The 27,745-nt window shown below is 45.7% G+C and overlaps 1 protein-coding gene across 4 annotated transcripts in view; it reads right to left on the minus strand.

Annotated features, from left to right (window-relative positions):
* The window catches only part of myo1b (myosin IB), a 96,309-nt gene that overhangs the window by 4,564 nt on the left and 64,000 nt on the right, over window positions 1–27,745 (minus strand). Inside the window, exons 9-26 of one of the 4 annotated variants that reach the window (XM_036544722.1) lie at window positions 27,246–27,349; window positions 23,769–23,916; window positions 22,407–22,525; window positions 20,834–20,920; window positions 20,474–20,539; window positions 15,795–15,899; window positions 13,441–13,503; window positions 12,459–12,659; window positions 11,453–11,679; window positions 10,351–10,551; window positions 8,845–8,938; window positions 7,590–7,739; window positions 7,138–7,206; window positions 6,634–6,720; window positions 5,289–5,375; window positions 3,769–3,855; window positions 2,196–2,282; window positions 770–844 (exon numbers count right to left, since the gene is read on the minus strand). In XM_036544722.1, coding sequence (XP_036400615.1) covers window positions 770–844; window positions 2,196–2,282; window positions 3,769–3,855; window positions 5,289–5,375; window positions 6,634–6,720; window positions 7,138–7,206; window positions 7,590–7,739; window positions 8,845–8,938; window positions 10,351–10,551; window positions 11,453–11,679; window positions 12,459–12,659; window positions 13,441–13,503; window positions 15,795–15,899; window positions 20,474–20,539; window positions 20,834–20,920; window positions 22,407–22,525; window positions 23,769–23,916; window positions 27,246–27,349 — 2,057 coding nt within the window. The remainder of the gene's footprint in view (window positions 1–769; window positions 845–2,195; window positions 2,283–3,768; window positions 3,856–5,288; window positions 5,376–6,633; window positions 6,721–7,137; window positions 7,207–7,589; window positions 7,740–8,844; window positions 8,939–10,350; window positions 10,552–11,452; window positions 11,680–12,458; window positions 12,660–13,440; window positions 13,504–15,794; window positions 15,900–20,473; window positions 20,540–20,833; window positions 20,921–22,406; window positions 22,526–23,768; window positions 23,917–27,245; window positions 27,350–27,745) is intronic. The other 3 variants (XM_036544723.1, XM_036544724.1, XM_036544725.1) reach the window with 3 other exon arrangements.

Raw genomic sequence — 27,745 nt, forward strand, 5'->3', positions numbered from 1 at the left:
CAGACAGAGCCAATTAGGTGAGGGGGAGAGGTATTGGTTTCTCTAAAATATATGACAATGTATTGGTTAGATTCAAAAGGATAAACAACCTTTATCTGAGCCAGAGTTGCTTCTTGACCTTGACATGAGTAAGCACTTTTGCGGTTTCTGGCAAAGCACAGCAAATGCTGACTAAAAACAGTCACTTAGCCAGGGTTCAGTTTCTGTTGAATGGTAAGAGCACTTCTTACCCCTCTGGCAACAAAACAGTAAATACTGGCTAAACAAAGGCCACAGCAAGTTTGCAGTGATCAGCTATTTTATGGTTCTACCAACTAATGAGCACACATTTTAGCTAGCTATTCTTAGGACAGATCCAAGAAGATCAAAACCTTTTACTGTCTGCAATCTGTGAGCATACATTTCACCAAAAATTACTATTTACTAGTTCGCTTCTGGTGTAAGTAGACTGTCTACTTTATTAAACATCTGATTTCCTGTATAAATCGCTGTATAAATGTATAACATTGTAAAAACCTGTAACTGATGTAGGTCGCTCTGGATAAAAGTGTCTGCTAAATGCCAATAATGTAATATAATGTAATGATTTTCTGTTAAAGATTTGACACCTCTTAACCTTTCCTGATTGGTTGGGCCTGATGGTGGGTGGAAGCAGTTCAGTGAAAGGTAATTGAAGAGACAAACAGTTCCCCTGACAACTTTACAGTTTTTACTTGATGGTTCTAGGTCACCCTGGGTGCATGAACATGTGCATCTATGTGCTACTCACAATCCTCTGGATGGTGAAGTCATAGATCTTCTTGCCCGCATTGGCCCTGAAGAACTTTCTGTACTCTCGACGGACCTGAAGAAAAAAGATGGAAGAAATTCAAGTACTAATTGCAGAGGATTTCTGGTGAGGCCCGACCCAGACAGACAGACAGAACAATGATGGTGGTGACACAGTGATGCTGACGATGACCACACACGCACATGACACTAAAGCTGTGGACACGTGGTTAGTCACAACTGTTGACCTCTTCCCAGAAAAATACGGAACAAACAGATTCAAACGAGAAAAACATGTTAATACTAGAACAGCTAGTGGGTGCTTTTCCAGGCAGAGAATGGGTGTGCTGCACTTTCAAAAGGACCTGAGTGACCTGAAAGTTAAGGTTAAATTTCAAACTGTAAAAATATTGCACAGGCATTACAGCACAAAACAGAGCATTGCCAAATCAAGGTTACACATGAGAACTCCGTTATGCAATAATGACAACACCTGCATGATTACCACTTGCAGCTAAATTTTAAACGTCATTTCGAATGAAGATTTAGGACCTGTTAATCGTAGACAGATTATGAAAGCTTTCCGGTTTCATTACTTTAATGGGAGGGAACAGTAGCATTGTCAGGATGAGAGTGATTTCTCTAAGTAGACTGACAAAAGCACCCACTGGCTCTTATTTCTAGATTTTACTACCATGACAGAGTCCACTGTGGCGTCTGACACATACAACACTGACAGGATGCAAAACAAAGTGAACGTTCGAGAAGACACTTCCGGTGGGTACAGAGACATCGAGACACCTTAACACAAACAAAGGCCACAGCAGGACAGAGTGGTGGCCTTCTGGACTGTTGACTGGTTAGAGGGAGTTAGACAGGACAGTGTTGTCTGGATGCAGTGGGCAGAACAGACAGACAGACAGACAGAGAGAGAGAGAGATGGGCAGGCAGCCTCAGATATGTCAGCCAGGGTCAGCGGTTTCGACCTCACTGCTGAAAAGCGGCGGTCTCCGGCAGAGGGAAAAAAGCAGCTGTCACTCAATTATCCAGAGTTGGATTATCTAAAGCCCGGGATTATCCGAGCGGATTTGATTCTGCTTTATGCAGCGGGAGCTATGTTCCACCCCATGGTATGTTTGAAACCGCAGACCACTGTGCATGGACAAATGTGTGTCACAGTGATGGTGAGGGTAAAAGGGGCGGATGGGGGGGTGGGGCAAAATGTGCCAACCCCCTTTTTAATAGGCCCGGTCAGATGTCGATGACCCGCCCTGTGTTGTGATTGGATGGCTACGGCTGAGTGACTGAGGCTGAGCTGACGCTCACACACCGAGGCTGGCTGTGGAGCACAGGTTCCCCCCTCCCCACCGACAGCGAGGTCAGATAAGGGGGGTGTCGGGGGAAGGGGGGGGGGGGTATTGAGGTACCTTAAGTCCCAACCAGTAGGCCCAAATGACGGCGACGGCGTGCTTACGCCTGGCCTCCTCCTTCAGCCGCCTCAGCTCCCTGCGTGCCTGAAATTGGGGGGGGGGGGGGGCGGGGGGGGGCGGGGGGCGGGGTAAGAATGAGGGGCATGCCTCCTGGCTACCTGCGATTACACATCACTCCAGACCAGTCGAGCACCATGCCTTCAATGAACACGCACAGGACAAGAGGAAACTCTACACGCAATCGTGGGCTATTTATTCACACCCATTAGTGAAACATTCAAAAAAAAAAAAAAAAGTGTGCCTGCATATGAATGCCAAGTAATCTCAGCAGCTATGCTTGCATTTAGTGACCCGTACTTTCTATTTACATTTTCATTTGGCACAATAGTTTGTGCTTGTAAGCAGTCATGCATGCAGTCATGCACTATACCCTGTATTTGCCAAGAGAACAAATAAACTTAAAAAATGGCAATAAACTCCCTGAACTGTGCTCAAGACAGATTTTTAAATGAAGCTTGTTGCCTGTGATCAGCCATGTTGGTGGAGAAATCCCGCATAACAGAATGGAACAGGGTGTATCTGATGAGGGCCCCTGTGCTCTCTAACCTTCTCATATGCCCCGCTACAGTGAGAAGACACCAGTCATGTCATCTAACTGCTGCAGGCTTTCACAGGACTTGTCTGCATTATTTTGCTATTAGCTGGCTGTGTTCAGAACACAGCACTCGGTCTTACGGGGACTCGGACACAACAGAGGGGACGGCGCCGACGCGTCTTTGACAGGCACAGGTTTGACGCACACTGAAAAAGCAAGGCACTTCTGAGGTTTGAAAAGGCGCTTAGGTTGACAGCCGAGAACAAACACGGGGACGAGGCAGGCAGGAGCACACAAGGCTGAGGATGAGAGCAAAGCGGAATGGGAGAATGAGGGCATGCGGAAGAGGGGTAAAGGGCACGTGAGTTCTGGCATCGGAGAGTAACGTCCGAAAACAACAGCTTGCCGGAGGAGCCAGACCCAGACCTGGAACAGGAGGACACTGAGATACCATTACACGCCCGCGGAGAAGGGGGGTGCTGGGAGATAAAACGGACCGCCTGGCATGACAGCGGGCAGCGGCCACTGCAGTGCCATCCCGGTGCCAGCGCACGGACACACGCCCATCGCCTCTCCGCCTCCTCCCGCCTGTGCGGATCAGCTGTAATCCACTGCTGGTGGGAGGCAAAGAGGCTTAGGGTGGCGATTTAGACCGCGCCGCCCTGCCCATGTCTGCAGCTAAAGGGTCAGCCCGGCGATGGGCTGTCTGCCCGGGGAGGCACACGGCCCGGCGTTTCCAGCCGGGTGTTTTTCCACTGGCTCGCATGCAGAGATCATGCAACAGACGGTTCCCTCTACGAAATGCAAGCATGCTTTGGGGTGGTGTCGTTGGGGATGGGGGGGGGGGGGGGGGGATGGTAACTTCCAGTCGGGACCCCTTCGGACAACTGCATGTTTGATGGGAAGAACAGAGGGGGGGGGGGGGGGGGGGGGTTGGATGGCAGGGTGGAGTGGGCAGCAGGCATTCCCAAATACCTTCGTCCCCTGCCAGGAGGCCCATATGACAGAGACAGCGTGTTTGTTCCGCGCCTCCTCCTTTAGGCGGCGCAGTTCCCTCCGTGCCTGGGGTGGGGTGGGGGGTGGGGGGTGATTTTGGGGGGGGGTTGAAGTGGGTAGGAGGGGGAGGAAAGCACCAAGAGCAGCAGTAATAAGCACAGGTCTCTTAGAGAGGCAGAGAAAGACACCAGCAAAGCAACAGCTACAGAGGCACAAAGACCTAGGAAGAGCCCTATGGACAGAGTCGCGAAGGGGACCTCCATGAAACACCTCCAGGAATGTTAATCAAAACTCCAGAGCAATGTTGCGTAATGCCCCTCAAAACATGCCACATCTTACCCTTCAAAATAAAAGACTGGGGCTGGACTTAAGCGTGGATGCCAAGACGCACAGTCAGCACGCTGGCTGTGCACAGACTGCCAGCCTACTGGCAGAGTGAGACTAGCAATACAAACAGTGTGATAAAGAGACAGGACTGCTCACAGTCAGTCTCCGAGTCTTGTGACATGTAATAGAATACATTGGGACTGAGTTAATAATAGATGCCTGCTGTTTAGCAGGGTTTAAAAATAAGAGTGCATTCATAAAACTGGTCATGAAACCTTAATATAAAACATTGCTTAGAGTGAATGACTTATCACCTGGAGTACATCTTCTAAGTTTGTATATTGTGTCAATCGATAATTATCTGATAGGTCAGCAGTCATTGGATTCAATTACACTGAACTATGTACACGATTAAGGAAATAACAAAAGCCCTCTCTCAAGGGTGCTTGTTGCCATATACGTCAGCTTCTCAAACATGTAGTAAATAAACCATTCGCACAAGCCATATGCAAGCACTCTTGGCTTTACCTCTATTTATAGATTCAGCATATGGGATATGACCCTGTTGACTCTGGCCATATATTATGCCTTGATTTGCAACTGTTTGCTCGTTGTCAGTGCCGGATAAACAGGCTTTCTGGTCCTATCTGACAGAAATGACTCACATCCATCACATGAACATCAGGGTCTTAACTGTCATAATGCTTCAGAAGGGGAAGTGATGATAATATTGGTGAAAATCCCCACAGTCTATGCAGTGACACAGCTGACTGTGGCAGGATTTACACTGCTGTACATATTATCTGAAATGGTTTTGGTTGAGTACTATTTCTATAGAAAAAAAAAAAAAACAATTGAAATCATTGTCAGGCAAAAAATGTTAGTCCATTTTACAAAACCAATTTGGGGTTAGGGGGTAAAAAAAAAACAAACAAATTGTTAGTTTGGCAATCTCCACACAAGAATAGGTTATCTCCCATTACGAAACCTGGAGGAGCAAAATCGTTCAATTATAAACTGTGGATGCAGGAAGTTAGTGAGTCACTGGACAAACAATGGGGGAGCACACAAGGTTTTCATTCATTGGTCGGCTGAGAGGGAGGGCGGGACATGAGGGAGGGGATGACGGACAGTCGTGAGGGCAAAACGTGATGGCAGGCATTCCCAAATACCTTCGTCCCCTGCCAGTAGGCCCAAATGACAGAGACAGCGTGTTTGTTCCGCGCCTCCTCCTTTAGGCGGCGCAGTTCCCTCCGCGCCTGGGGGTGGGGGGGGGGGGAGGAGGGGGGGTGTGGGCGGAGTCGCAGCGAGAGGGGTGGAGATTAGAGCAAGGAGGAAAAAACAAAGAGAGAAGCGGCGGTGAGATGTGGAAGCCCCCCAGCCAGAGAAAAGGGAGAGACAAGGTTGAAGAAAAAAAAAAAAAAAAAGCAGCGCAAAATGCTCCAATGTAGCCTTCCTGGCTAACGCGGACCGCTTTTAGAGCTTTTCAACTGTGCAACTACTCCAAACTTACCTTTAGCAAATGTGAACAGTACAGAAACGCTCACCCATTTCCAGATACCCACCCACTCCCATCCCCCCTGAGGGTCATTTTTCTCCTGCTGCTATTGGCTAGTGAGGGATGAGGTGGGAGGAGCTATCTCATATCATCAGCATGTCATTTGGTTTGTGCCTTTCAGTGCTTTGCTGCAGAGAGCAAAGCTTTTTGACTGTACACCAATCAATGACCGACAGCTCCACCAATAATATGGTTAACGCAGCCTCCCTTGCCCATTAGTACTACTGTCCACCTTTGACTCAGATCATGATCAATTTTGAGGTGAAGTGCAGCCCTGAAATCAAGCATTTCCCTTCACTTGCAATCATGTCTGAAGCTTCACCAGCATTAAGTCAATTCTCATATCCAACATAAACTGGCAATGGTGTCTTTGTTTCTTTGCCGGTTATAGTTTTTCAGAATGAACCTAGGAGGAATACTAGTATTACATTCATCGAATTAATGAGATTTTCAACAAATATTGCTCTGCAATAATCAGGCACAACAGAATGAATTTCCTATGTTTTTCCTCTCTTTACCATTACTGTATGATAATAACTGTTGGAAGTAGTTAAAAGCTGTAGCAAACATTAGTAAAATATGAGTAGAATTATAACACAAAACCAAAAGATTATATTGTGTCTCATGGGATTCATGTTACTACATAAGCTAACTGGTACAGCTAGTATGACCAAGCATTTTATTCACTTGAGTCCTGACTTAGCAAATAACCAGTTAAAATCCTCAGGCAATCTCCTGTCTTAGGAAAGGCTGGAAATACACTGCTGTATTGAGACAGCAGAACATAGCTACAGCGTTTCAGCAATATTGATAGGTGTTGCCCCTGACTAGAGTTACAGGCCACCATGGACTCCAGCTATCCTGACACCACACCTTAGGTCCTAAGTAATGCGGATCAGAGAGTTGCGAGAGAGTTGTTGCATGAGAGTTGCATCGGCAGAGAGCGGGGGTGGCTATACCTGGGTCCCGTGCCAATACGCTGCGATGGTGGTCACTGCCTCCTTGCACCGCTTCTGGTACTTCAGCTCACGGAGGATTTTTCGGGCCTGTGGGGGGAGACAGGGTGGAGAAAAAACTGAGTGAGCATTCCCAGGTCTTCTTAAAATGTCCCCATGATGCCACTTCACCCTCTGGACTCCTTCTACCTTTTAGTTTGCCTTTGTGGTGGTTTCTGTTTAAATTCACTGCAGCCCAGTGGCGACAAAAAAACTATATCAATAATGAGCCTTTTAACTAAGAGTTACATATATTTTTGATATTTCAAGTTAAAAGTGGTAAAGTAGTGTTACAGGGCCCTCTGTAACATTAACAACATTCAGCAAAATGCTTGGATCAGGCAGACCTGTCATAACACTGCTGAGACAGGGTGGCATGGTGATAACATTGCAGCAACGTTACAGCAACTTTAGAGAATGTGAGGGAGGCATGCTGCTTGGATTCATATCTTGCTGGGTAGGACCTACCTTCCATCCCCTAATGAAGGACTGAACCACGATGGTGGAGCTCTTGATCTGCTGATATTTCTTTTGTTGCTACAACAGAGAAAAATACCTTCATTTAACTCAAAAGCCTATGAATCAAAACTAACAATAGAGAAGTCAGTCTAATACTGTATCACAGGCATATTCTGCTCTGTAAATGGATATGTATCAGGTCTCTCTGACATTTTTAATAGAAATCATACAGTTATGATTTTTATGAAATGTGTAACTGCAGTAAAGTATATATACATGTCTAAAACAGATGGCCTACAGTGTCTGTAAGGGTCTGCCAACATTCAATCACATACACTAAACTTGCAACTACCACAAAAGCGATAAACAACCAAAATTATGAGTACAAATTTATTCATTCTGCAAGCGCAGGTAGAGGCAAGGGGTGGGAGGGGCGAGGCGGACGGGGGAGGGAGGCTCACCGCGTATCTGCGGTACCAGGCCGCCACGACGACCTGGCTCTTCTTCATGAGTAGGAAGTGGGTGCGGCACTTCCAGCCGCGGTAGATCTTCTGGATGAGGGTGGCCAGGTCCTCCAGGCACTGCCTCCGCCTCTCCTCAAGAGTGAAGAGCTGGAAGCACAGAGGACAGGGGAAGAGTCACCGCCAGGAAGATGCTGATGGCACGACATCGCTATGGGGGCACTGATAAGAAAACACTGACACAGGGACACTGACAGGGGACACAGACACAGGGACACTGACAGTGGGACATCTACACTGGGATACTGACAAAGCTACAACTGCCATGGGGATATCAATAGGGGGCACCATAACGTAACATGGGCATCAAAACAATAAGAAGGCACAGGACACAGAGACAGAGAGTCACCAGTTCCCAGTCACCCCACACTGCTAACCCAGGCCTGATTAAACACAGATGTAAGACATTACAGAGCCTATTCAAGCCCATCAAAGACCCCACTCCTTTAATTACACTCCAGCTACGCTCTGGGGCAAAGCCACCCTGCCAGCTTCTTCTGTTCTGTCTGCCCTCATCTCCCTCATGGTATCCAAAACCCCTCTCTCTCTCTCTCTCTCAGACAGAAACTGTTGGTCTGCAGACACAGCCTATGACTTCATTAGTGTGCTGGAATGTTGGACTCCACTGAATAAGATCCGCTGCTGATAAACCTCTGATTATACTATTGTAGGATACAACATATAGGAATGCACACAGATAAGATGAACTATCACGTGGTGTTCCAAGGTCAGTGTTGTGAGTCTTTTGTTCTTGATGGCGGCTGAAGATTAAGGGCACACCAGCTCCTTTTTGCACAATGTTCTCAAATGTTAATGTTCCACAACAGCAGTCCACAAAGCAAATTTCTATTTTCATAGCTGATTACATAACAAGAGGTTGGACGCATATACATATTTGTGAGATTTCAGAGGTGGCTATGCAAAAGGGGAAAAAAAGATGCTTGACGAAGATTACTGTTTGAGGAACTTAAGATAAGGAGGTGACTTCGATGTCAATTGCCAACCACACCCATTTCTATCAGGGCACTGGACACATCTCTAGTCAAATCTAATGCACTCTGCTTACAAGAATTTCATCCCTTTAAACCTATGTGATTCTTCTAAACTGGCGATATTTTAAAGCATAATTTCAAGTGAGTGAATACAATGGGACAACTGTATCCGTTCTAATTCAGAGATGCTGTAGTGATGGTACCGTTCTGGGGTTCCTGATGAAGATCTTGGAGCGGCCGTAAGAGAACTCCTCCGCTGGCACCTGCAGGTCATTCAGCAGCACCTCCACTCCCTCCCTGCAGGGACAGGAACCCAAATCTGTTAACTCCCGCACACCAAGCGCAAAACATATCCTCAGAATTAGCACGACATCATGACAAGGTAATAGCCGGGTATGAATCAGTGATTTGAAGGCTGAGATGCTATAACTGCTTTCGAAGTTTGTTTTGCCCCATCATGCCAAGAAAGCTTGATTTTATTTGAGAGCCAGAGTACTACATTTTATGTAGATATTGACAGTGAGCATGAACTCAGTTGTAAGCATAAGAAAATGCTGGCTGGCTGTACAAACCTCCTTTGTGGCCACATAAGGAGGGTTGCTTTTGAGGATAAGGATGCCAGCATAGATATCCAGCATGTTTCGACCACCTCTATCAGATAGCAATACAAGGCTTATCTCTAATGTGTCACATATGAGTCCCACAAGAAAACATCACAGGCTGATAAGGGGGATATTTGCCTCAGCGTGTCTGAAAAACAGGAGGATTTTCATCTCATTTGGATGTCAATGGGCAGGGCATCTCAACGAGTTCAACTGTGAGCCAGGTAAAGCATGAAGAATCATCGCCGTTTCCCAGAGCGACCTGATAGTCATCTGAACCACGGAAGCCCAGCCAAGGCTTGCTGTCATAACTCCCCGGACTGCATGTTTGAGTCTGTGGCATGAGCAAGCCCCTGCTTGCCACCCTCAGCAAGGGCTTTAAATGTTAAAAGTGCGCAGAGGTATCATAAAGCCCATAAGGTATTATGTTCGGTCAGTAGATGCAGCGCATTGAAGGCCAGTCAGTTCCACAGATTTGGTGTCATTGAGTTGACAGTCCCACTATCACACATATTTCATCAGACATTTTCATATTTCATCAGACATAATCAAAGGGAGTCTTGTCATGCCAAAGCTCTTTTGATCAGGTTCATATCTACAGAGACAGCTGGTTAATACCTAGAAGGGTTGTTTTGACAGCAGTCATGTTTCTTTCCACTGACATCAGGTAAGCTGTTATTCTTTACATTACATTACTGTCATCTAGCAGATGCTCTTATCCAGAGTGACTTACATATATTACAATTTTTACATGTTATCCATTTATACAACTGGATATTTACTGAGGCAATTGTGGGTTAAGCACCTTGTCCAAAGGTACAGCAGTAGTGCCCCAGTGGGGAACTGAACTGGCAACCTTTTGGTTACACGCCCTGCTCCTTACTACTATGCTACACTGCTAAACAAGCCCCCTGAACCCTATGCACATTTGCATCCAGTTAGCCTGTATACCCCATATGACCAATCTGGACCAATCGTAGGCAAATGTGTGAAGCGTTCAAGGACCAACCATCTATGTTGTCGATTGGTGAGGGGAGTAAAAGGCTATGAGGATTGAGAGATGCGCTGTGATTGGACAGCTCACTCCAGCTCAGTGTTTTACATTACCTTGCAGGGCCCCTCCAGTGTGGCCAGGTCTGCTTGCAGAGCATCTTGTAGCGCTCCAGGCAGGGCTCGTAGGCCTGGCGGAAGGCATAGCCGGCACGCCGCACACGCACATTCTCCATCAGGCCCAGGTAGCGCACCTGGTGACACACGAGCGACTCCGTGAAGATGTGGGCGGCCTTCTTGTCATTGGGCTTTATGCACCTGGAGGAAAAACCAATGGGAACCATTGTCAGAGTGGGGCTGACTTTTCTGAAGTGGACATGTTAGCGGAAAGCCATCACAAGACTTCACCAGCTTCACTTAGCCTGTGGCTAAAGGCCACTTAATGGATGAATAGCTACAGCTTTGCGAGAGGATGAGGTTCAAAGCAGCCCATCTCTCAACTGATTCCCCCAAAACATTATAGTATCATCAAGGAATCAATGCTAAAGAAAACAATGCAGTACATGAAAAATGCATTCCACTACACTAACGTACAGGAATCAAGAGTTTTTAGAACACCAGACTTAAGGCACTTGCTGCTGATCTTATTTCCCCCCCAAACTCTTGTTGGTAAACAGCCTCTTGTGGAACATTGAAAGATATAACCCAAAGAAATGCTATGAAGAGGGAGAAGATTTGGAAGAGATATTTACTGCAGCAGAGTATGAAATTTACTTAAATCACAACCATGGAGATACAGATAACAGACAAAAACCAATAACAGAACTTATTGTCCAATTTCCTTGTAAAGGAAACTTGAATGTGTGCATAATACTTGGAGGAGGTTTTTGGAAAAAAAAAGTCAGGTGTTCCTGTTCAAACAGGCTCAGTCTTTTCCCTCCTTGAACCTTCTGTACTTCTGCCTCTTATTGGCCTAAATTCTTCACCTGATGCCTCAAGGCCAAATGAAGGCAAATACACAGAGTGAGGAAAACAATTTAGCCCATCTGTTTCAGCTAAAAAAGCAAAAAAAAAAATGAGCAAAGGAGGAAAAGAGCCGGGACAGCTCACGCAACCTCGCTGATTAAAAAAGATGATTATTAGACAGCAGACTCGCTGTGTTCCCTGACACACAGTGGCTGGTTCTTGCCCAAGTGAGGAAGCCAGGCCTCTTGTTTACCTGATGTAGTTGGGGTTTTTAGTCTGCAGGTTCTTCATAAGCGTGCCCACTGAGGCCTTGAACTGGCAGCCAGCAGTGGGCGGCCTTTTCAGGTTAACTTTGGCTGGGTTTCCCTCGGGGAAGAGCAGCTTCATCAGGCTGTGGTTGGCCTTGTACATAGCTTGGGAGAGGTCGCGGTACAACAGGTCATTGTTCTTGTCCACAAAGCCCTCCACGCGGTACAGCACCTACACAGCAAGCAACCTTTTTATTTCTTCAATTCACCGCACCACACACCTCACCCCAGTGCTACAGTTCCCCAAGTTGGATTGTGAGGGATTTAGATGAGGTATGAGCATTCAATGAGGGTTAAGATAAGAGTTATTGTTTGACTTTGACTGGAAGCTGAGCAGTTTAACAAGATAAAGCATGAACATTGTGTGACAAGCTGAGCTGATGTACCATGCGGACCGCAACATTCCAGTTCACTGAGGTGACTACAGTGCTGGCAGGACAGGACACCCAATGCTTAGCACACCCAACCATTCATCATATTTTGGTGTATTTTACTAACCTCAAAATTTTGAATATGCTTGTTTCCACCACTTTAGTGATATATCCATGGTATGTGTCTTCCATGTTTACTGTTTCCAAGATGCATGCTCCTTATGTTTCCCCCCCTAACACATCCCCCCCCAAACCCATCTCCTACAGGTATGTCTGTGCCCTATAGGGCAGCAGTGTAGCACAGTGGGAAAGATACAGGACTTGTAACCAAAAGGTTTCTAGTTCCATTCCCTGCTGGGGCACTGCTGTTGTACCCTTGGGCAAGGTGCTTAACCCACAAGCCTCAGTAAATATCCAGCTCTACAAATGGATGACGTGAAATTGTAACCTATGTAAGTTGCTCTGGCGATAAATGACAATAATGTAATGTAATATATGTAATATCCCTGTTGTGTCTGTGTGATGTGTCCCTTTAGTGTGCGTCTCAGATGCCCCCTGGTTCGGTTCCCCGCTGCGGCACCTTGCCGGCGTAGTGCTGGATGCGGAAGCAGCTGTGGGGCAGGCTGTGGTCGGTCAGGAACTTGGAGTTCTTGCTGAGGCGGCTCTCGAAGTGCTGGTGCTCGGCGCAGATGGTGTTCAGCTTGTCCAGGAAGGTCTCGTCCGTCACCGTCCCCGGTCGCAGGCACTCCTCGTCCAGCATGGCCAGGATCCCGTTCTGGTTCTGAACGGAGAGGCGACGGGGGAATGAGCTGTAACTCCTTTATTATATGATGCATGGGCAACTGGTCATTGCTCTCTCCAATGAACAAAGCACGTGTCTCTAAAAATTTACGCTGGATCAGAGAATCCATGAATGAATGAATGATAATCGCCACCCTCATCACTGTGATCATATTTTTAATGGTCAGATGAAGAATTGAAAGTGGTTTTCAACATTTCCACATGATCATTCCTGAGTGAGGAATGTGTACTGTATTACAGTCACTGTAAATTACAGCTGCAAACATGTTTTGACGTTACTCACTTACTGACATGAATTTGTGCACAGCAGAGCCCAGAGGATGAGAACAGAACCATGTCCTTTCACACTCCTCAGAGAGATAACTCATCTGTTTGCCCCTCAGCAATCATTGGGCTGAGTCTTAAGCAATCAAGAAACCTCAATGTTCATACCCACACATACACTCACACACTGACTCACTCTCTCTCTCACACACATTTTTTAAAACTTCATACCTTTTACTTACCTGGGGTATCCAAAGAATGCCTATATGCCTAGAATACTCAGAAAGCTTAAATGGTGTTCATAAACTGACCTACTTTTGAAAAGCAACTAAAATCATACTGCACTGAATGCTTTTGTGGATAGCAAAATGTTGAGTCCACACCGCAGGGATTACAGTGACATTCATCCTGCCAATCCCATCTCCTCATAAACAGATACTTATTCTAATGGAAATGACTCAGTTGTGCCCCTGTGCCCTAAACTGAAAAAAACTTACATTCTCGATGAGGTCACAGATGACGGCATTGTTGAAATACTCAATGTTGGTCCATTCAATTCCCTGCGATAAAGAGAAACGAGAGAAGGTTATGATTTCCTATGATGCTGTCTGCCGTTATTGACTTGAAAGGAATATGTATTCAAACCCAAACTTTTTAAGTGTAATCCTAGATATCTAGATTGAATAGGGAGGGATGCAGGTGTTAGATAACAAAGATAAAACATTACACCTTTTATACCATCACCCTACTTTACTGCATAGAAAAGAGCATTCAATGAGTGAGGGCACTTGGAACAGTGGTCTAAAATCTTATGTCCATACTGCATTAAAGAGTGCTATACAATCCTTTACAGGGAAATCGCTCAACAAAATAGTACCAGAGCTCATATTCACACCACGTAGCTTCAAAACATGAAAACTGCCAGCAGACAAAAATTTAATAAACTAATTTGCATATGGCATCAGTTCAGCCTGTTACCTCAACAATATGGAATTACAGAGTTCTTCACAAAATAGTCTGCTCCAGAAAGTTAATTAGCAATTTTGTGCTTTATGTTTCATGAAGCCTCAAAACATAAAACAGACCAGAGCAAACCCTGACCATCCTGACCAAATATAAACAGTGAATGCAGCCTGGGTAAAAAAAGTTCACTTCCTATTAAATGCAAAATGATTACCCATATGAAGTGCATTTGTGCTCCACAATGAAAGTCACATTACATATATTGGAACAATCAGATTTCTTTTTGCATGCTCTGTACATTAAGCACTGTGTCATTATACATTAATGCAATTATCTAATTTTTACAATCCCACAGTAGTGATTGGTTTAATAATATTTTTTTTAACATATTTTGCATTTCTGTTTTATGCAGCCATGCCAGTAAAAGCTCATTTTGATTCGGTTTTACAAGGGTCACACAGACCAACTTCATTAAAAGACCATCACGTTATTGGGGCCAGTTCTGCATTTGAGTTTTTTCAAGCCATGGTGCTCGCTGTGCATTCTGGTCTGACTTCATGACTGACATCTCCCCTCAGTCTCTGTTATGTGTCTCTGCAAGTTCTGAACACTTGTGCCCTAGGGACAGACTCCGCTCATATCTGTGCTAGTATTCACGCTATTTGCTGAATCTTGCAGATACAGTATCTCGGATCCAGCTTAGCGCATAACATGGCTGGCTTACAGTTAGGTATTGGCATTACGGCTGCTGTAGCTGATCCCTGGCCAGTGCTTTGGGACAGCGATTACACAGAACATGTGGTGCAGACAGACAAGTGCTGTCAGAAAGTCCATCACGCCGCATGGATGCCCTGATAATAAATGAGATGCGATCGGAATCTAAGCAGCAGCTCAAATGGGCTGGGAAATTGCTCCTGGGTGGACTGTGTGAACGGGGGACTGGGGAAGGGAGAGGGGGCGGGGCCAGGGAGTGGGCTCGATGGTCTTCACTCCGGATTGGCTCTCCCTTGCGGAGTCTCCTGGGCCATGCTAGTTTCCCATGCACTCCTTTGGAAGGGGGCCAGGGAGTGGAATATGGCAGAGGGGGAGGTCAGGAGGGGGTGCAGGGCGCATACTTGGATGTTTGAAAGCAAACAGAGTGTGGCCCCATTGCCAAAAGAGCCTGGGGCTGGGGGGACCAGTGTTTACCCCAGCTGGAGCGAGGGACCACTTCCGCCACCCCCCCCATCCCACAGAGGGAAGGAAAGGGGAGAAAGAGAGAGAAGCTGACAGAATGAGAAGGAGCCAGCGTGAGTGGTGGGGAGAGAGGTGGTGAGCAAGAGGGAGGGAGCAAGAATGAGAAGGGGAGGGAAATTTATAGACTTATAAGGCTCTGATCTGTTCTGCAACAATGTAAGGGGTCAAAACTACTTCCCAGCCTTACTGCACTAAGACTGGAGTGGGGATGTGAGGGGTACCGTTGGGGGGTGGGGGGTCGGTGGGGGCTGACAGTTGTTTGTTGCTTGTCCACATAGTGATGTTAGCCATCTAGGCAATTAACATAGGGAAACTTGCCAGCTCTGTCCAATGCAGACACAAAAGTGAGACTAGCAAGAGTAAGGGATGTATTACACTGGATATTGTCTGGTTTTAGTCTATAATAAGGCCAGCCTCAAACGACGTAAGATTGGAAAAATAGTTGTAACCACAGTTATTAATATAAGCAATTTTCATAAAATAGGCATGTTTCCGGTTAGCTTAAAAACTTTATATTGATTTGAAACTTAGGAAACTGGGATAGAAACAAAGTATTATCATAGCAAACATCTGTACTCAATTCTCTGCTTCTCCCTACAAAAACCTCCAGTCCAGCAGGGGGCGGTGGTGTGAGTGTGTGCCATTGCCTCACCTCCCGGACGTATTCCTCCTGCTCCTCGCGCAGTGTTAGCTCAATGAAGATCTGCTGCAGCTTCTCATTGCAGTAGTTGATGATGAACTGCTCGAAACTGTTGTCCTGCGGCGAAGGATGAAGGCACCATTAGACAGCTTCTCCACCCTTACAAAGCTGACAGTCGCTGGCTATTCACTACAAGCCACTGCAACAGCACTAAGCTCACTCTTCACTGCAGTCCTATCATCTGCTGTTCTCATATAAAAACTAATAACATCTCTTGCTCCTGTCTGTTTTTTTGTGGAACCTGCAGCCAGCGGTTTGGCCTCGGCCCTGTTCTTCTCCTTGCACACTCCAGGGCCATGACGAAGAATAGATTAAACCCTTCCCCTGTGGTCATGTCACCCAAACAAAGATAATAATCTCTTAAAACAGACTGATGCTAAGCCCCCTCTGACGTAAGGGGGTGGATGGTTTTATATTCCTCTTTGTGAGGTTCTGAGGGAGTAAGCTTTTTTCCTCTAAGGACACTTCTTGAGGTTACAATATTAGAACCAATACCAAGCATAGAATTCACGTACAGAATTTTTTAACAATGAATTACTGTTGTACAAGTTAACACAATTGACCATTTGTCAAATCTTCACTGTAACAGTCCCTCAAATCCATTATGAGAGAGTTGCTTAACCCCTCTCTTACACCCCACTGGCAATTATGGCCAGTTGTGTTAAGTGATGCTGACTGGCTTCTAGTTTGAGCTGGTTGGGTTAGGCAACACTCATTTGCTTATGGTACATGGGTTAGGATTGTACAGTATCTCTACAGCAGATCTACAGGAACAGCAGGAGGGATGGAGGTGCTGGGCTACCTGCTGGGAGGAGAGATAAGATGCCATATAAAAGCTTAATGGAGAGCATGTGGGCTTGCAACTGTGGTCCTGTTCTGACTTCTTTACAACTCCTCAAGCAGTAATATCCCACACACATGCGCTGTAGGGCCTCAGAGAACTTTATCTGCTGTATCAGAGTGGCAGGGCAAGAACGGAGTGCATTTGTACGCTAGGTCCGAAACAGGATCACAACAATGGCAGACCATTGAGATCCCATCAGGTATATGAAAACATGACTGAAACATGCCCCTGGCCATTTTGGAGTCAACAGGTTCCAGCATACACCTGCCGGGAGTGGGTGGGTGTGTCAGAACCTTGCAAGAAACAAGGCCTGAGTCACCACTTCCCACTGTGTTTCATGTGGGTAACAGACACCCTCTCATACAGCAGCATGTCTTTTCACTCTCCTTTACAAAAAAAAAGACCAGTGCACCTCCATCCCTCTAACAGAAGCCACTGCAGATGCCAACATCTCTGATGGCCCTAGGCACCAGGGAATCTCCCAGCCAACACCAAAGGGTGTCAGACAGATACCATTCTGAGAGGGATAAGCCCCGCCCTCCGTTCCCACCAGGGTTCACCTGCCCGTCAGCTCCACCACCTAGCGGGATGTTAACTCCCACAATGCTTTGCGATTGATTAATGAGGCACTCGCTTTTCCCTGTGCCTCACAAATCAAAAAGCACTGCGGTGCTTGGGACAGAGGGATATCCGCAAAGGGCTGACGACCTATCAGGTGGCAGCTACCCAGCTGACGCGCAACGCTCCCGCAGCGCTGCCGCAATATTGCCGCAATGCTGCTACAATGTGAAAGCTACATGTGAACGTTACATAAACGCTGAGGGACCATTATGCGCCAGCTGTTAGCACAACACCACCCCCCCTTGGCTGGGTCATGCTTAAGTCACGTGACACAGCTGAATTAAGACTAGAATTAAGGCCTAGAATTGCAGCATGCCTTCACTCTGCCACTGCATGTCCTTTGTACTTACTCCATTCTGTCGACACAAACAAGAACATTCAGGAGAAGGGAGAGAGAGGGTCAGACAGTGACACAGGCATGGTTAAAACCACATCTGCTCTCATTACTACTGAACAGATACTTACTGTTCACACAAGCTGGAAATCCAAAACAAATGAAACAGTAAATGGCACACTTAGACAAATAAGTTTGTTGGGGATGGCCAACTTATTTTGATAATGGGTTGAGTCACTGGGAAAAGGAAATGATTCAACACAGGACAAGAATATTACATTGTAAGCTCATCAACAGTACATGTTGTGTGCTTCAGCAGTTAGGAATCAGTATCATAGCGGCCTGTAATGTGTGATACAGAAAAAGCCAACACACCCTCCACGCAGTAGCAATCACACATTTCAAAAAGGCAACATTCACTCTGAGAGCATTTTGCTGTCCTGCAGGTATGAGCATATGTCTGTTACTCCACCTATTGCTCCTCACTGTAATTAAACAGTATATGCATACTGTTAGTCTCCCACAGCCAGTTCTGACAGACCCTTATCTTTCAGGATCACAGTGCCCTGGTCCTACAGCTGCCCACCCGGTCTTATGATTCACTCTCGGGACAGTGGCACTTTTCACAGCGCAGGACAGAAGGCTAGCCCTCCCAGCAGCGGCACTCCCTGCGCCCGTTGGGCAGACGCCAGCCTCTGATAGGCCCTCCACCTCTCTCCCTCCTCTCCTCTCAGTTACAAGTGCTGCTCTGTCTCAGCTAGCCCTGACTAAAGGATGGGGAGATAGATAAGGGAAGCAGACACAACACTTCAACGCTTTACATTTACATTTATTCATTTGGCAGACGCTTTTATCCAAAGCGACTTACATAGGTTACAGTTCTTTACAATGTTATCCATTTATACAGCTGGATTTGCTGAGGCAACTGTGGGTTAAGTACCTTGCCCAAGGGTACAGCAGCAGTGTCCCAGCAGGGATTGAACTGGCAACCTTTCGGTTACGAGTCCTGCTCCTTAACCACTATGCTACACTGCCGCCCACTGCTTTAGTCTGCAGTGACCATCTCAGGCTGCTGGTCTGTCTTACATGTGGGTTAGGTGGTAAATCTTGAAAGCAGAGAGTCACCCCTCCTTTCAACATGTGGCCATTTTCAAGTGCTTGCATCCTTAGTGCCTGAAGCATGACTAGCACTTCGATTCCAGGCCAGGTCTGGCAAATGTATGGGACATTCCGATCTTACTGAACCGGGCAACAAGTCTACAGACACACGCCTGTGCTGAAGAAGTGGAGGCGTTTTCTTCGTGGGAAAGAACCTCATTTTGTACATGAACGGATGCCATTTCCTCCTGAGTGTCCTGTCTAGATAACCCAAGAAAAAAAAAATATTCCAGGGAAAATTAATGAATTGCCTCGGCAATGAAATCCCTGAGCTAAACCGCTATGAGTCAGAGGTAATGTTCTGTAATTTACAGAAGAGATTGACTCATTCGCTCACACATTTCCCAAACCAAACTTTGCCTGCATCACTTCACTTATGATGGCTGCACTGTGCTTCCACACCCAAACTGAACACTTCATATGATTTTGGTGCAGGGCTGTGGCCTGGTATGTGGTATGTGAGGCTATTGAATTAATTCCTACACTGGTATGGTAGGAAACAGGTAGTGACAAAACAGAAATCGCAACAAGATAGGTGCTTATGCAGAGAAAAGTTGCAAGGTGACTACAACGGAATGCACTTTTTTAATGTTGGTGTGTCAGGATGCATTTGCTGACTGAACTCATGTCAACTCATGTGAACTCATGAAATCTCTTCATGTATTAGTTTTACAGAGCTCTCTAAGGCCATAAGACTATGGTTTATGTCAGAGCCATGAAATGTGAGCTCCTACGGCACATTTTTAATGTATGTATGTATGTTTGTGTGTTTGCTTGTATCAGAGTCTGCTATGTACATGTATGTATGCATGAGTATGAGCATTTCAAAGAGCGTGACTGGCAGTGAGACCCCCAGTCCAGAACACTCCATTTCAGGTCTTTGAGGGTCCAGGGTCTGGTGCATCTTGTATGTTGTTCATACTGAGTACACTCACACTCCCCTGTCAGGAACCAGGGATCTTAACTGTCATCAGATCAGCCACCATATCAACACTGCAGCACACCTACTTTTCTCTGTGGCTGAAGCACAAACATGTCAAAATGAGCCTGTACTGTCTATGTCCTTCTGTGATATGTGCGCATGATTTCTTTGTATCACTGAGTGTGCGAATGTGTGTGTTACAGAGGGAAGGAGGGAGAAAGTGGGAGAAAGTGGGAGTACGCAGGTACGTGTGCAGCAGTGGTGGTATGCACCATTCTGCCAAGCCAGATAAGAAAGAATGCAGGGTGGATACACACCTGTCACCGCTGCCTATCGGACCAGTCCTGCCACTGTGCTACCAGACACCCATCTAAACAGCACATGCAGCACAGCAGAGCCCACAGGCAGCGGACACTGATATGCAATGAAGCCATCCATCAAATACCACTGACAAGTAGGACAACCTAGTCCTCTCTATCAATGCATTAATGACAATGATTCATGACTTGATGGCGTAGCCTTTGTTCTGACCGATGAAAATAGCAGTAAAACTGCATTAATCAACTTTCACCTCATAAACAGATTGCTGACTGACATGGATCAAAGTTATCCGCTGACAGATGCACTTCTGGGTGTGGCTGTGCATGAGTTTGTGCTTACTGTCACTGTGATGTTAGAGTTTTTAGTGCAAGACGTGATGGCATGAACGTCTGCTGCAAGGCATTCCGAGTTGAAAATGAGGAAGTCCTTACCTCGAAAATTTCAAAGCCGTAGATGTCCAAAACGCCCATCACCTTCTTACGCACTTTAGTTTGGGCCTGAGGAGGGGAGAGGAAGAGTGTATCAGTCTTTATTTACAGGACGCAAATGCTGGGGAATCAGCATTAGCTCTATACTTGTTTGAGCATTTTATGAAAAACCTTCCTTCCTTCCCTCTAGTGGTCTGTTTAGACTTTTTGACCCCGACCCATTTGTGGTCCCAGTTCATAACAAATCCTGCATTCTTTCCAAAGACATTCTTTTTTTAAGACAGAATGTTCGCTTTGTAGTTTCTGCTGCCTGTCAGTGGATAGAATATCTCTCTATGGCTGATAAAAGCGTAAGGACTGTACCTTGATGCTCTCATTGATCCGATTTACCAGCCAGCTGAACATACGACTGTAGAGGTTTTTGGCCAGAGCGTCACGAGCGTAATAAGCCTTAAAGAAACAAAAGACAACAATGCAAGTCTCCATCAGACAACACTGACAAAACTGTAGTGCCAGGACTGGGTGTCACTGTCACTGTAAGTGGGTAATACAGCCATGTACCTGTACCATGTGATTTCTAGTTGAGCACATATTGTTACACAATACTTATTTAGAATTCAAGCACTGGTTTAGGGAAATAGATGTTCTCAGTTTAGAAAATGTCAGTGCTTAACATACTAATGGATGAGTGTTTGAACACAATCACTCACGTGTGACACAGATATCTCTAAATAAATGAAAATAAGACTTCTGTTATTCCTGGTCTTGGTTAATTGCAGAATTACCCGTTGTTAAATTTGAATGTTTGGACTGTACCAAAAGCGATCGTCACAAAACAAAAACACAGCACACTTAAAAGCACAGCGGCCCGCTGGAAGGAACCCTGCCATCCGCCGTGTAAACTTGGCAAGCGGACGGAGAGAAGGAAGGGAAGAGAGTGAACTTCTTTTGACACCGTGCTCCCGCTGTGACAAGGCCGGACAGCCTCTGCGCTGGGACTCTACTGGCGCTCTGGACGGCTTTACGACGCTCCAGAGCCTAGGCTGCACGCCTGATTTACGGACGCCTGCTACACTGTTCCCTCTCTTTGTTTTAACTGGCCGGATGTTTGTGACGGGAGGATAAGTACTGCGTGCCGACTATGCCTATCCCTGTAAACCCTCTTCTCCAAACCAAGTCGGCTCTGCGGAATGTGCAAACTGCGGCTGTGAAAGAGAGCAGACGCACGGTGTTGCAGGTTCAAGACTCGGGTGGAGCACTACTGTTTTGCCCTCAAGCAAGGTGCTTCACCTGAACCGCTTCAGTGAACATCTAGCTGTGTAAGGGACGAAGGCATCCACTAAGCAAATAAATAATGTACTGTAATGTCACCATTCGGAGCCTAAAATTTCTGCCTTCCTCAAGGTCTTGAATTTGCCCTACTTTTTTGCTTCCAGGACAGCAATCCTCATGTATAATTTACAGGTTGCTGGGCAGAAAAAGAGAAGGATCAGCAGCTAATCAAAATCATTAATGATTTCTGAGAAGAAAACGGAAACAATACAGAAGTTCCACATGTTAAATTTAGAGGGATTAAGGATAAAACCCAAAGCTAAAACTAATAAAATACTCAAAACAACACAATACAATTTATGATGCATAAACACTTCTCAGTGGGGTATGGCAAGAGAGTATGTGAAGAAAAAACAGTTTTCTGCTCTGCTTATGTGATGTTATATGGTATATTTATAAATGTAGCAGACTACTTTCTTTAACTCATGATTTAAAAAAATGCAAATTTAAGGCATCATTCATTAGCAAAGGCCATCCTAATCACTACCTAAAGTGCAAATATTTGTTTCTGTATGACTACCACGTACATTTATTGAAATTAAATCTTTTTCACAATTCTCCTCAGCATAAGTGAGCGGCTCCATGCCTCTAGGGGAGGCCTCACCTGAGCTACGTTGAGGGTGGTGGACACCTTCTCCATCTTGGCCTCCACAGTGCGAAAGCTAAAGGCCCTCTCCAACACGGACTGCTCAATCCCCAGCAACTCGCACATCTCCTTCAGGTCTGTCCACACCAAAAAAACACACAACAACTCATGCATTCAGACAGAGAGTAGAACACCATAGCTACAGCACAGTCTGGTCTGAAGGACTTCTGGTTCTAGGTTTTCTCCAAACGTATGGACTTCTTATACCTGAGGTAGAGTTAATAGTGTAATAGATTTGGTGGGTATCTATATCCAGGATTTTATTCTCACCTTTATTCAACCAGTCAGTCTCACTGATTGTCCCAAGAGAGAGACAATAAAAGCAACTTGACAGGAAAAAAACAGCAAAGCCAAAGAGATAGTCTTTTAAAAGCGGTATTTCATACAAAACTATGTAATGATCTAATGCTTAGTGGCACTTATTGTATTCTCAGCACTGGTCGTAAACTGCAATATACTTAAAGGAGACTGGCTAAGATCATTTGAACTGGTTCTGAGTCATTTGACATACTTGCTGTTTTTCTTCTAAGCAAAGGCAGATCTGCTGTAAATGGCAACAAACAGCCATCATTTACTTCACGTGGAATGAGTCCTTTGGATGTGGGTGGTAAGATTCCATAGTTGCCAGGGCCATTATTAAATGCTTCCAGACCTCAGCAGAGAACCACTAGCAGATACCCAACAGTAGGTGGCAGTGGTGTTCAACCAGGTATGCTCTCAACAGGTTTTCTCAGTAGCAAGGATAGAGCTTAAAGCATTATGTTTACCCAACATTTATGACTTTGCTTAACTAACCCTTGACGTATTTCTGGGAAATAAAGAGCTTAAAAACTCTTCCTGGTACATAAAAAGACCTTATATGTTTGTAATTGCTTGTCTATGGAGGGTACTTTTCCAGACAGGAAAAATCGATGACATTGAAATAAAATGCAAGCTAAAAGATTACTTGAGTAATAAATGGAAAATGTGACCTATTATAATTTAAGCTCTGTCTTCAACAGTTGGTCAATATTGCAATAAGTCATTTTCATAAATGTCACATGTCACATCACGTTACTTTTTAACAAGAAAAAAGGACAGGAGTAGGCGACTTACTAAGTTTTTTCCAGGACACCCCTTTAAATCTGCTGTATTCATCATGTTTAAGACAGTGATCGAGTGGATACAGCCCTACGGTCCACTAAAAAGTTTCCTCCTGGAAATTGAAATGACATCAAATGGCAAGCCAAAACACATAACAGTGCCCTCCTGACGCCTGCACTGGGAGCTAGTTCTTCCTCTCTCTGTACCCAGGTGTCCTCGGAGGCACGGTGACCTCACCGTTCTTGTCCTTGACTCGGCTCTCGTCGAACCCATTGACACGCGACTCGGGTTTGAACTCGATGTTCCCCAGCTTCAGCACGGCGGCCACCAGCTCCAGCACAGACTGCACCTCGTCCTCCATGAAGCCCACGATCTGCATGGCATTCTGGGATAGACAGGGTAGCGTGTGAATGGTGGACATTCAGACAATCTACACAGCTGCGAAGATGGTGGGTTTGCAATGAATTCTGGGATTATGAGAGGTGGGGGACTTCTGTTGAGAGAAATCAACATGGCTGCTATGAAAATGTAGGTGCAAGGCATTCTGGGATTAAAAAAGGAAGGCGTGAAGTGTTGAGATGTGACAAAATAACTAAGAATAGTGGGCCTGTACTGCATTCTTGGGATGGTAGAGGCTGCTTGGTTTAAACCACACAAATAAAACTATTATTATAGATGAACAGTGAGGCATTCTATATGGCACAGACAGCAGAGCACCCAACCTTAAAACAGACACAGCAACAACACACCACCTTCCTGGGGCAAAAGGGGGGACAGAGACTGACAGGAAAGGGGAGGGGAGACCAATATCAACGGAGGAGGCACAAGCTCCAGGCAAAGTGACTTTTCCTGTGATCAGTATGCCCATAAGGATAGCCACTTGATAGGAAGAAACACCCCATCAGGTAAAGATCCCAAACTTCTCTAATGTGAGCCTATCCATCACTTCTCTATCCTCTCGCAGCAAGAGGCGGGTAGTTGGCAGGGCTCTTCGGTGACAAAGCGGCCCTGGGATTCACATCGCAGCGTTACAGCTCTCAAGCGCCCCGAGGGCCCCGTCAACGGCCTCTGCACCTCCTCCACAGGTCACGGCTGAAGATGTAAACAGAGCGCTGTTAAATGCGCTGCGAGAGCGCGGTGCGCAGGAGATGGCTACGTGGGCGAGGAGAGCGGGGTGTCTGCCTGTGCCCCCTCATTTCGGCACAGTCATGAATGCTAATTTACAGAGAGTGCTGGAAACATAAGCCTGAGACGAAGCGGAGTGCAGAGAGACAGAGAGACAGAGAGACAGAGAGACAGAGAGACCGAGAGACAGAGAGACAGAGAGACAGAGAGACAGAGAGACAGAGAGACAGAGAGACAGAAAGACAGAAAGACAGGAGCAGAGAGGAGAGGGGGAGAGAGAGCAAGACGGATATACGGAGCTTCTTGGAACAGCCTGAGGTATAGCAAGTGCAACAAAAGCACCTCATAAATGATTTAGAGTCTTTGTAGTTCACCTTTTTGATATGATCCTTTTACAAAATATTGCCCTTTTTAGTCATTGTTGCTGTCCTTCGTAAACACCATTTTAAGACGCAATTGTTGTGTTTGTTAGACAGGTACAGTCCTCAACAATGAAAATTATTTTTAAGCAAGCAAGAATGAGAGGAAGATAGAGAGAGAGTAGGGAAGGAGCGGAGAATAAAAGTGAGAGTGGGGTAAGAGAAAGAGTGAGAGGAGAGAGAGAGATGTCACCTTCCATTAGGGGGCTTCGGTGAAGGCAGAAGCCTCAGAGGGGAAAGGTTTGTTTTGAGACTTGCTGTGTCGCTGTTGTGAGGGACAGTACTTTCAGATGTGCCGTTTTGTTCCACCAAAGAAAAGTTCTCTCGCATCTGAATCCATGTGACCCACTTTCAGAAGACAGACAACTCAGAATCTAACAGGAAATGCAGACAGAGTGTCTGATGGGTCTAAGAAGATTTTTGTATTTGGACCAGAGACTTGAACATGTCTTGACATCTTTAAAACTGCTTTTGCAGTTTGTACATGGATTAATTTTCCCTGTATTTATGAGCACTCAATTTTCCTCCATACTTTTAGTCTCCATGCTTTAATAGTACAGCATGTAAAAGAACTGGTCAAAGACCAATTCTTTCACATTATTTATGATTCTATCTGAGAAAGGACACAGAATCCGGTGTTTCCGGTGTCTGGTGTCTGCGGCACACAGGCATGGTGTAATGTTTTTCCTGAGTAGCACATTTTCATTCTAACCCAAAACACAAAATTATCAGTGCATTCACTCTGATGGCTGCACTGCTGACTGTTGAAGTTATGTATATGTAAAACACAACCCATATTTTGCATGGGGGGACTTCAGAGCTTGCATGACTGTCACACATTGTCCCCTGTGCTGAGTTTTGCTGCCTAAAGGTGCAATGTATGATGTATGATAATTATGATTTTATATTACTAAATTATTTGGCAGATGCTCTTATATGACTTTCATTTTATCAGCCTTTGTTCCTTTTTTATTGTTACATTTTCTCTCATTACTGTGAAGTACTAGCAGTACATTCTGTTACAGCCATGTGTCATTGTATTATGAGTGCTCCACTTGTTCAGCATGTACATACCTTGGCAACACAGATGTATGCACTGAATTGGCCTGAACTGAGAGAGGAATGGAAAAAAGGCCAGGAAAGTGAATGAGTGTGCATCAGATGGGAGGTGGGAGAGAAGCAGAGAGTTTGAAGTGTGTGAGAAAGAGAAAAAGAGTTGAGTGAGAGAGAGGCAGAGAGAAAGGGAGAGAAAGAGAGAGAACAGTCAGAAACAGGCAGAAACACCTGTGGCGGCCTGTAGTTCTGGCACTAACAGTAAGACAGGATTCAGGCCTCTGACTGGCTCATTGTTCTGGGGGGACTGGACTCCCATTGTCCTCTGTGTACAGTAGCACCACAGCGCTGTGTTTATTTGTCCGGACCAGCAGCTGTGCAGTGGTCGCTTAGACAGGAAGGACTGGGGAAGTGAGAAGCTATTACCGGCAAAGGGGAGACGGAGTGCACTCAGATGCAACGTCCTCTCAACATCGCTGTGAAGTTGTGAGGCTGTTACGCATTATCCAAGTGCTTTATACAGGACCAAGTGCCATGCCAAACAATTGTGTTTCTCCCACTGGGAACAGTTTAGCAGCCATTTCCTATCTAAGATACAAATGTGCCTTTTAAACCTCTTTCATTATACACATGATGGGAGATGAGGACCAGTATGCATGCTACTGGGAGTCCCAGCTGGAGGGGGTGAGCTTGATATGACTCATGTTCCTAAGGATGCAGCTGCTGTACTTGGCTGATTATCCCACGCTAAACAACTAAAGTTATTATTCTTTTTATTATTGCAAACAACTCTGCCACCATTCACTCTCCTGCCCCACTCCTGCCTGTGACGACTTCTTCAGATGGGGTTCCTACTACACCTTATCCTAAATCTTCTTCCTGTAAAGCCTGACCTGTGAACTCAGCCTTGATAGGTATAAATATGGACTTCAAGAGCTGATATGTGGCCATAATCCAAGGAATATGGGCAAGGGTTAATCTTGTGAGTCATTCTGTCAGTGGATTAAAAGCAAAGGTCACTTCCTGGCCAATGATAACCTGACAGACGGTCCTGAAGTGATCGATCAGAGATTGGTATCTCTGCATAAATCCCTTTCCCCCAGATCACTACACTCACCCTGACAGTCCGGAAGCTGGCCGCATCATCCACACCATTGACCGCTGCCGAGTCCAGACTCAAGTAGTTGTACTTGCTGAAGTCCCTGTCCAGCTTAAGCTTCTCTGTAGGGGTGGAGGGACAGACAGACATACAGAGATGAGGGTTAACAGGAGGTTTTGCCAGGCACTTTGTGTCAATGCAAGTGTACAAGGGGAGTGTGCAGATGCTGGAGATATTATGATCGTTACTCAAGGGGATTTGCATTCTGTGCTGGCGTTATTTTATACCGCCCGCATTTGCCTACTCAAAGGTTTATCAGTGCAACTGGAACTGCAGCTTGCAAGCACTACAATGGACTGAGCGTCATGCCCGTATTTCCATGGCTACATGTCGGTGTCAGGAGTTAGTGTTACCATTATTCACCCTATGCCTTTGATGTCAGCACAGCATTGAGTTAAATCAAAGAGTATTTCATTGTTTCCCTTGACGGAGATCCTGTTACAGTACCTGAGTAAGTG

The sequence above is a fragment of the Megalops cyprinoides genome, chromosome 14 (assembly GCF_013368585.1).
Source record: "Megalops cyprinoides isolate fMegCyp1 chromosome 14, fMegCyp1.pri, whole genome shotgun sequence".
NCBI lineage: Eukaryota > Metazoa > Chordata > Actinopteri > Elopiformes > Megalopidae > Megalops > Megalops cyprinoides.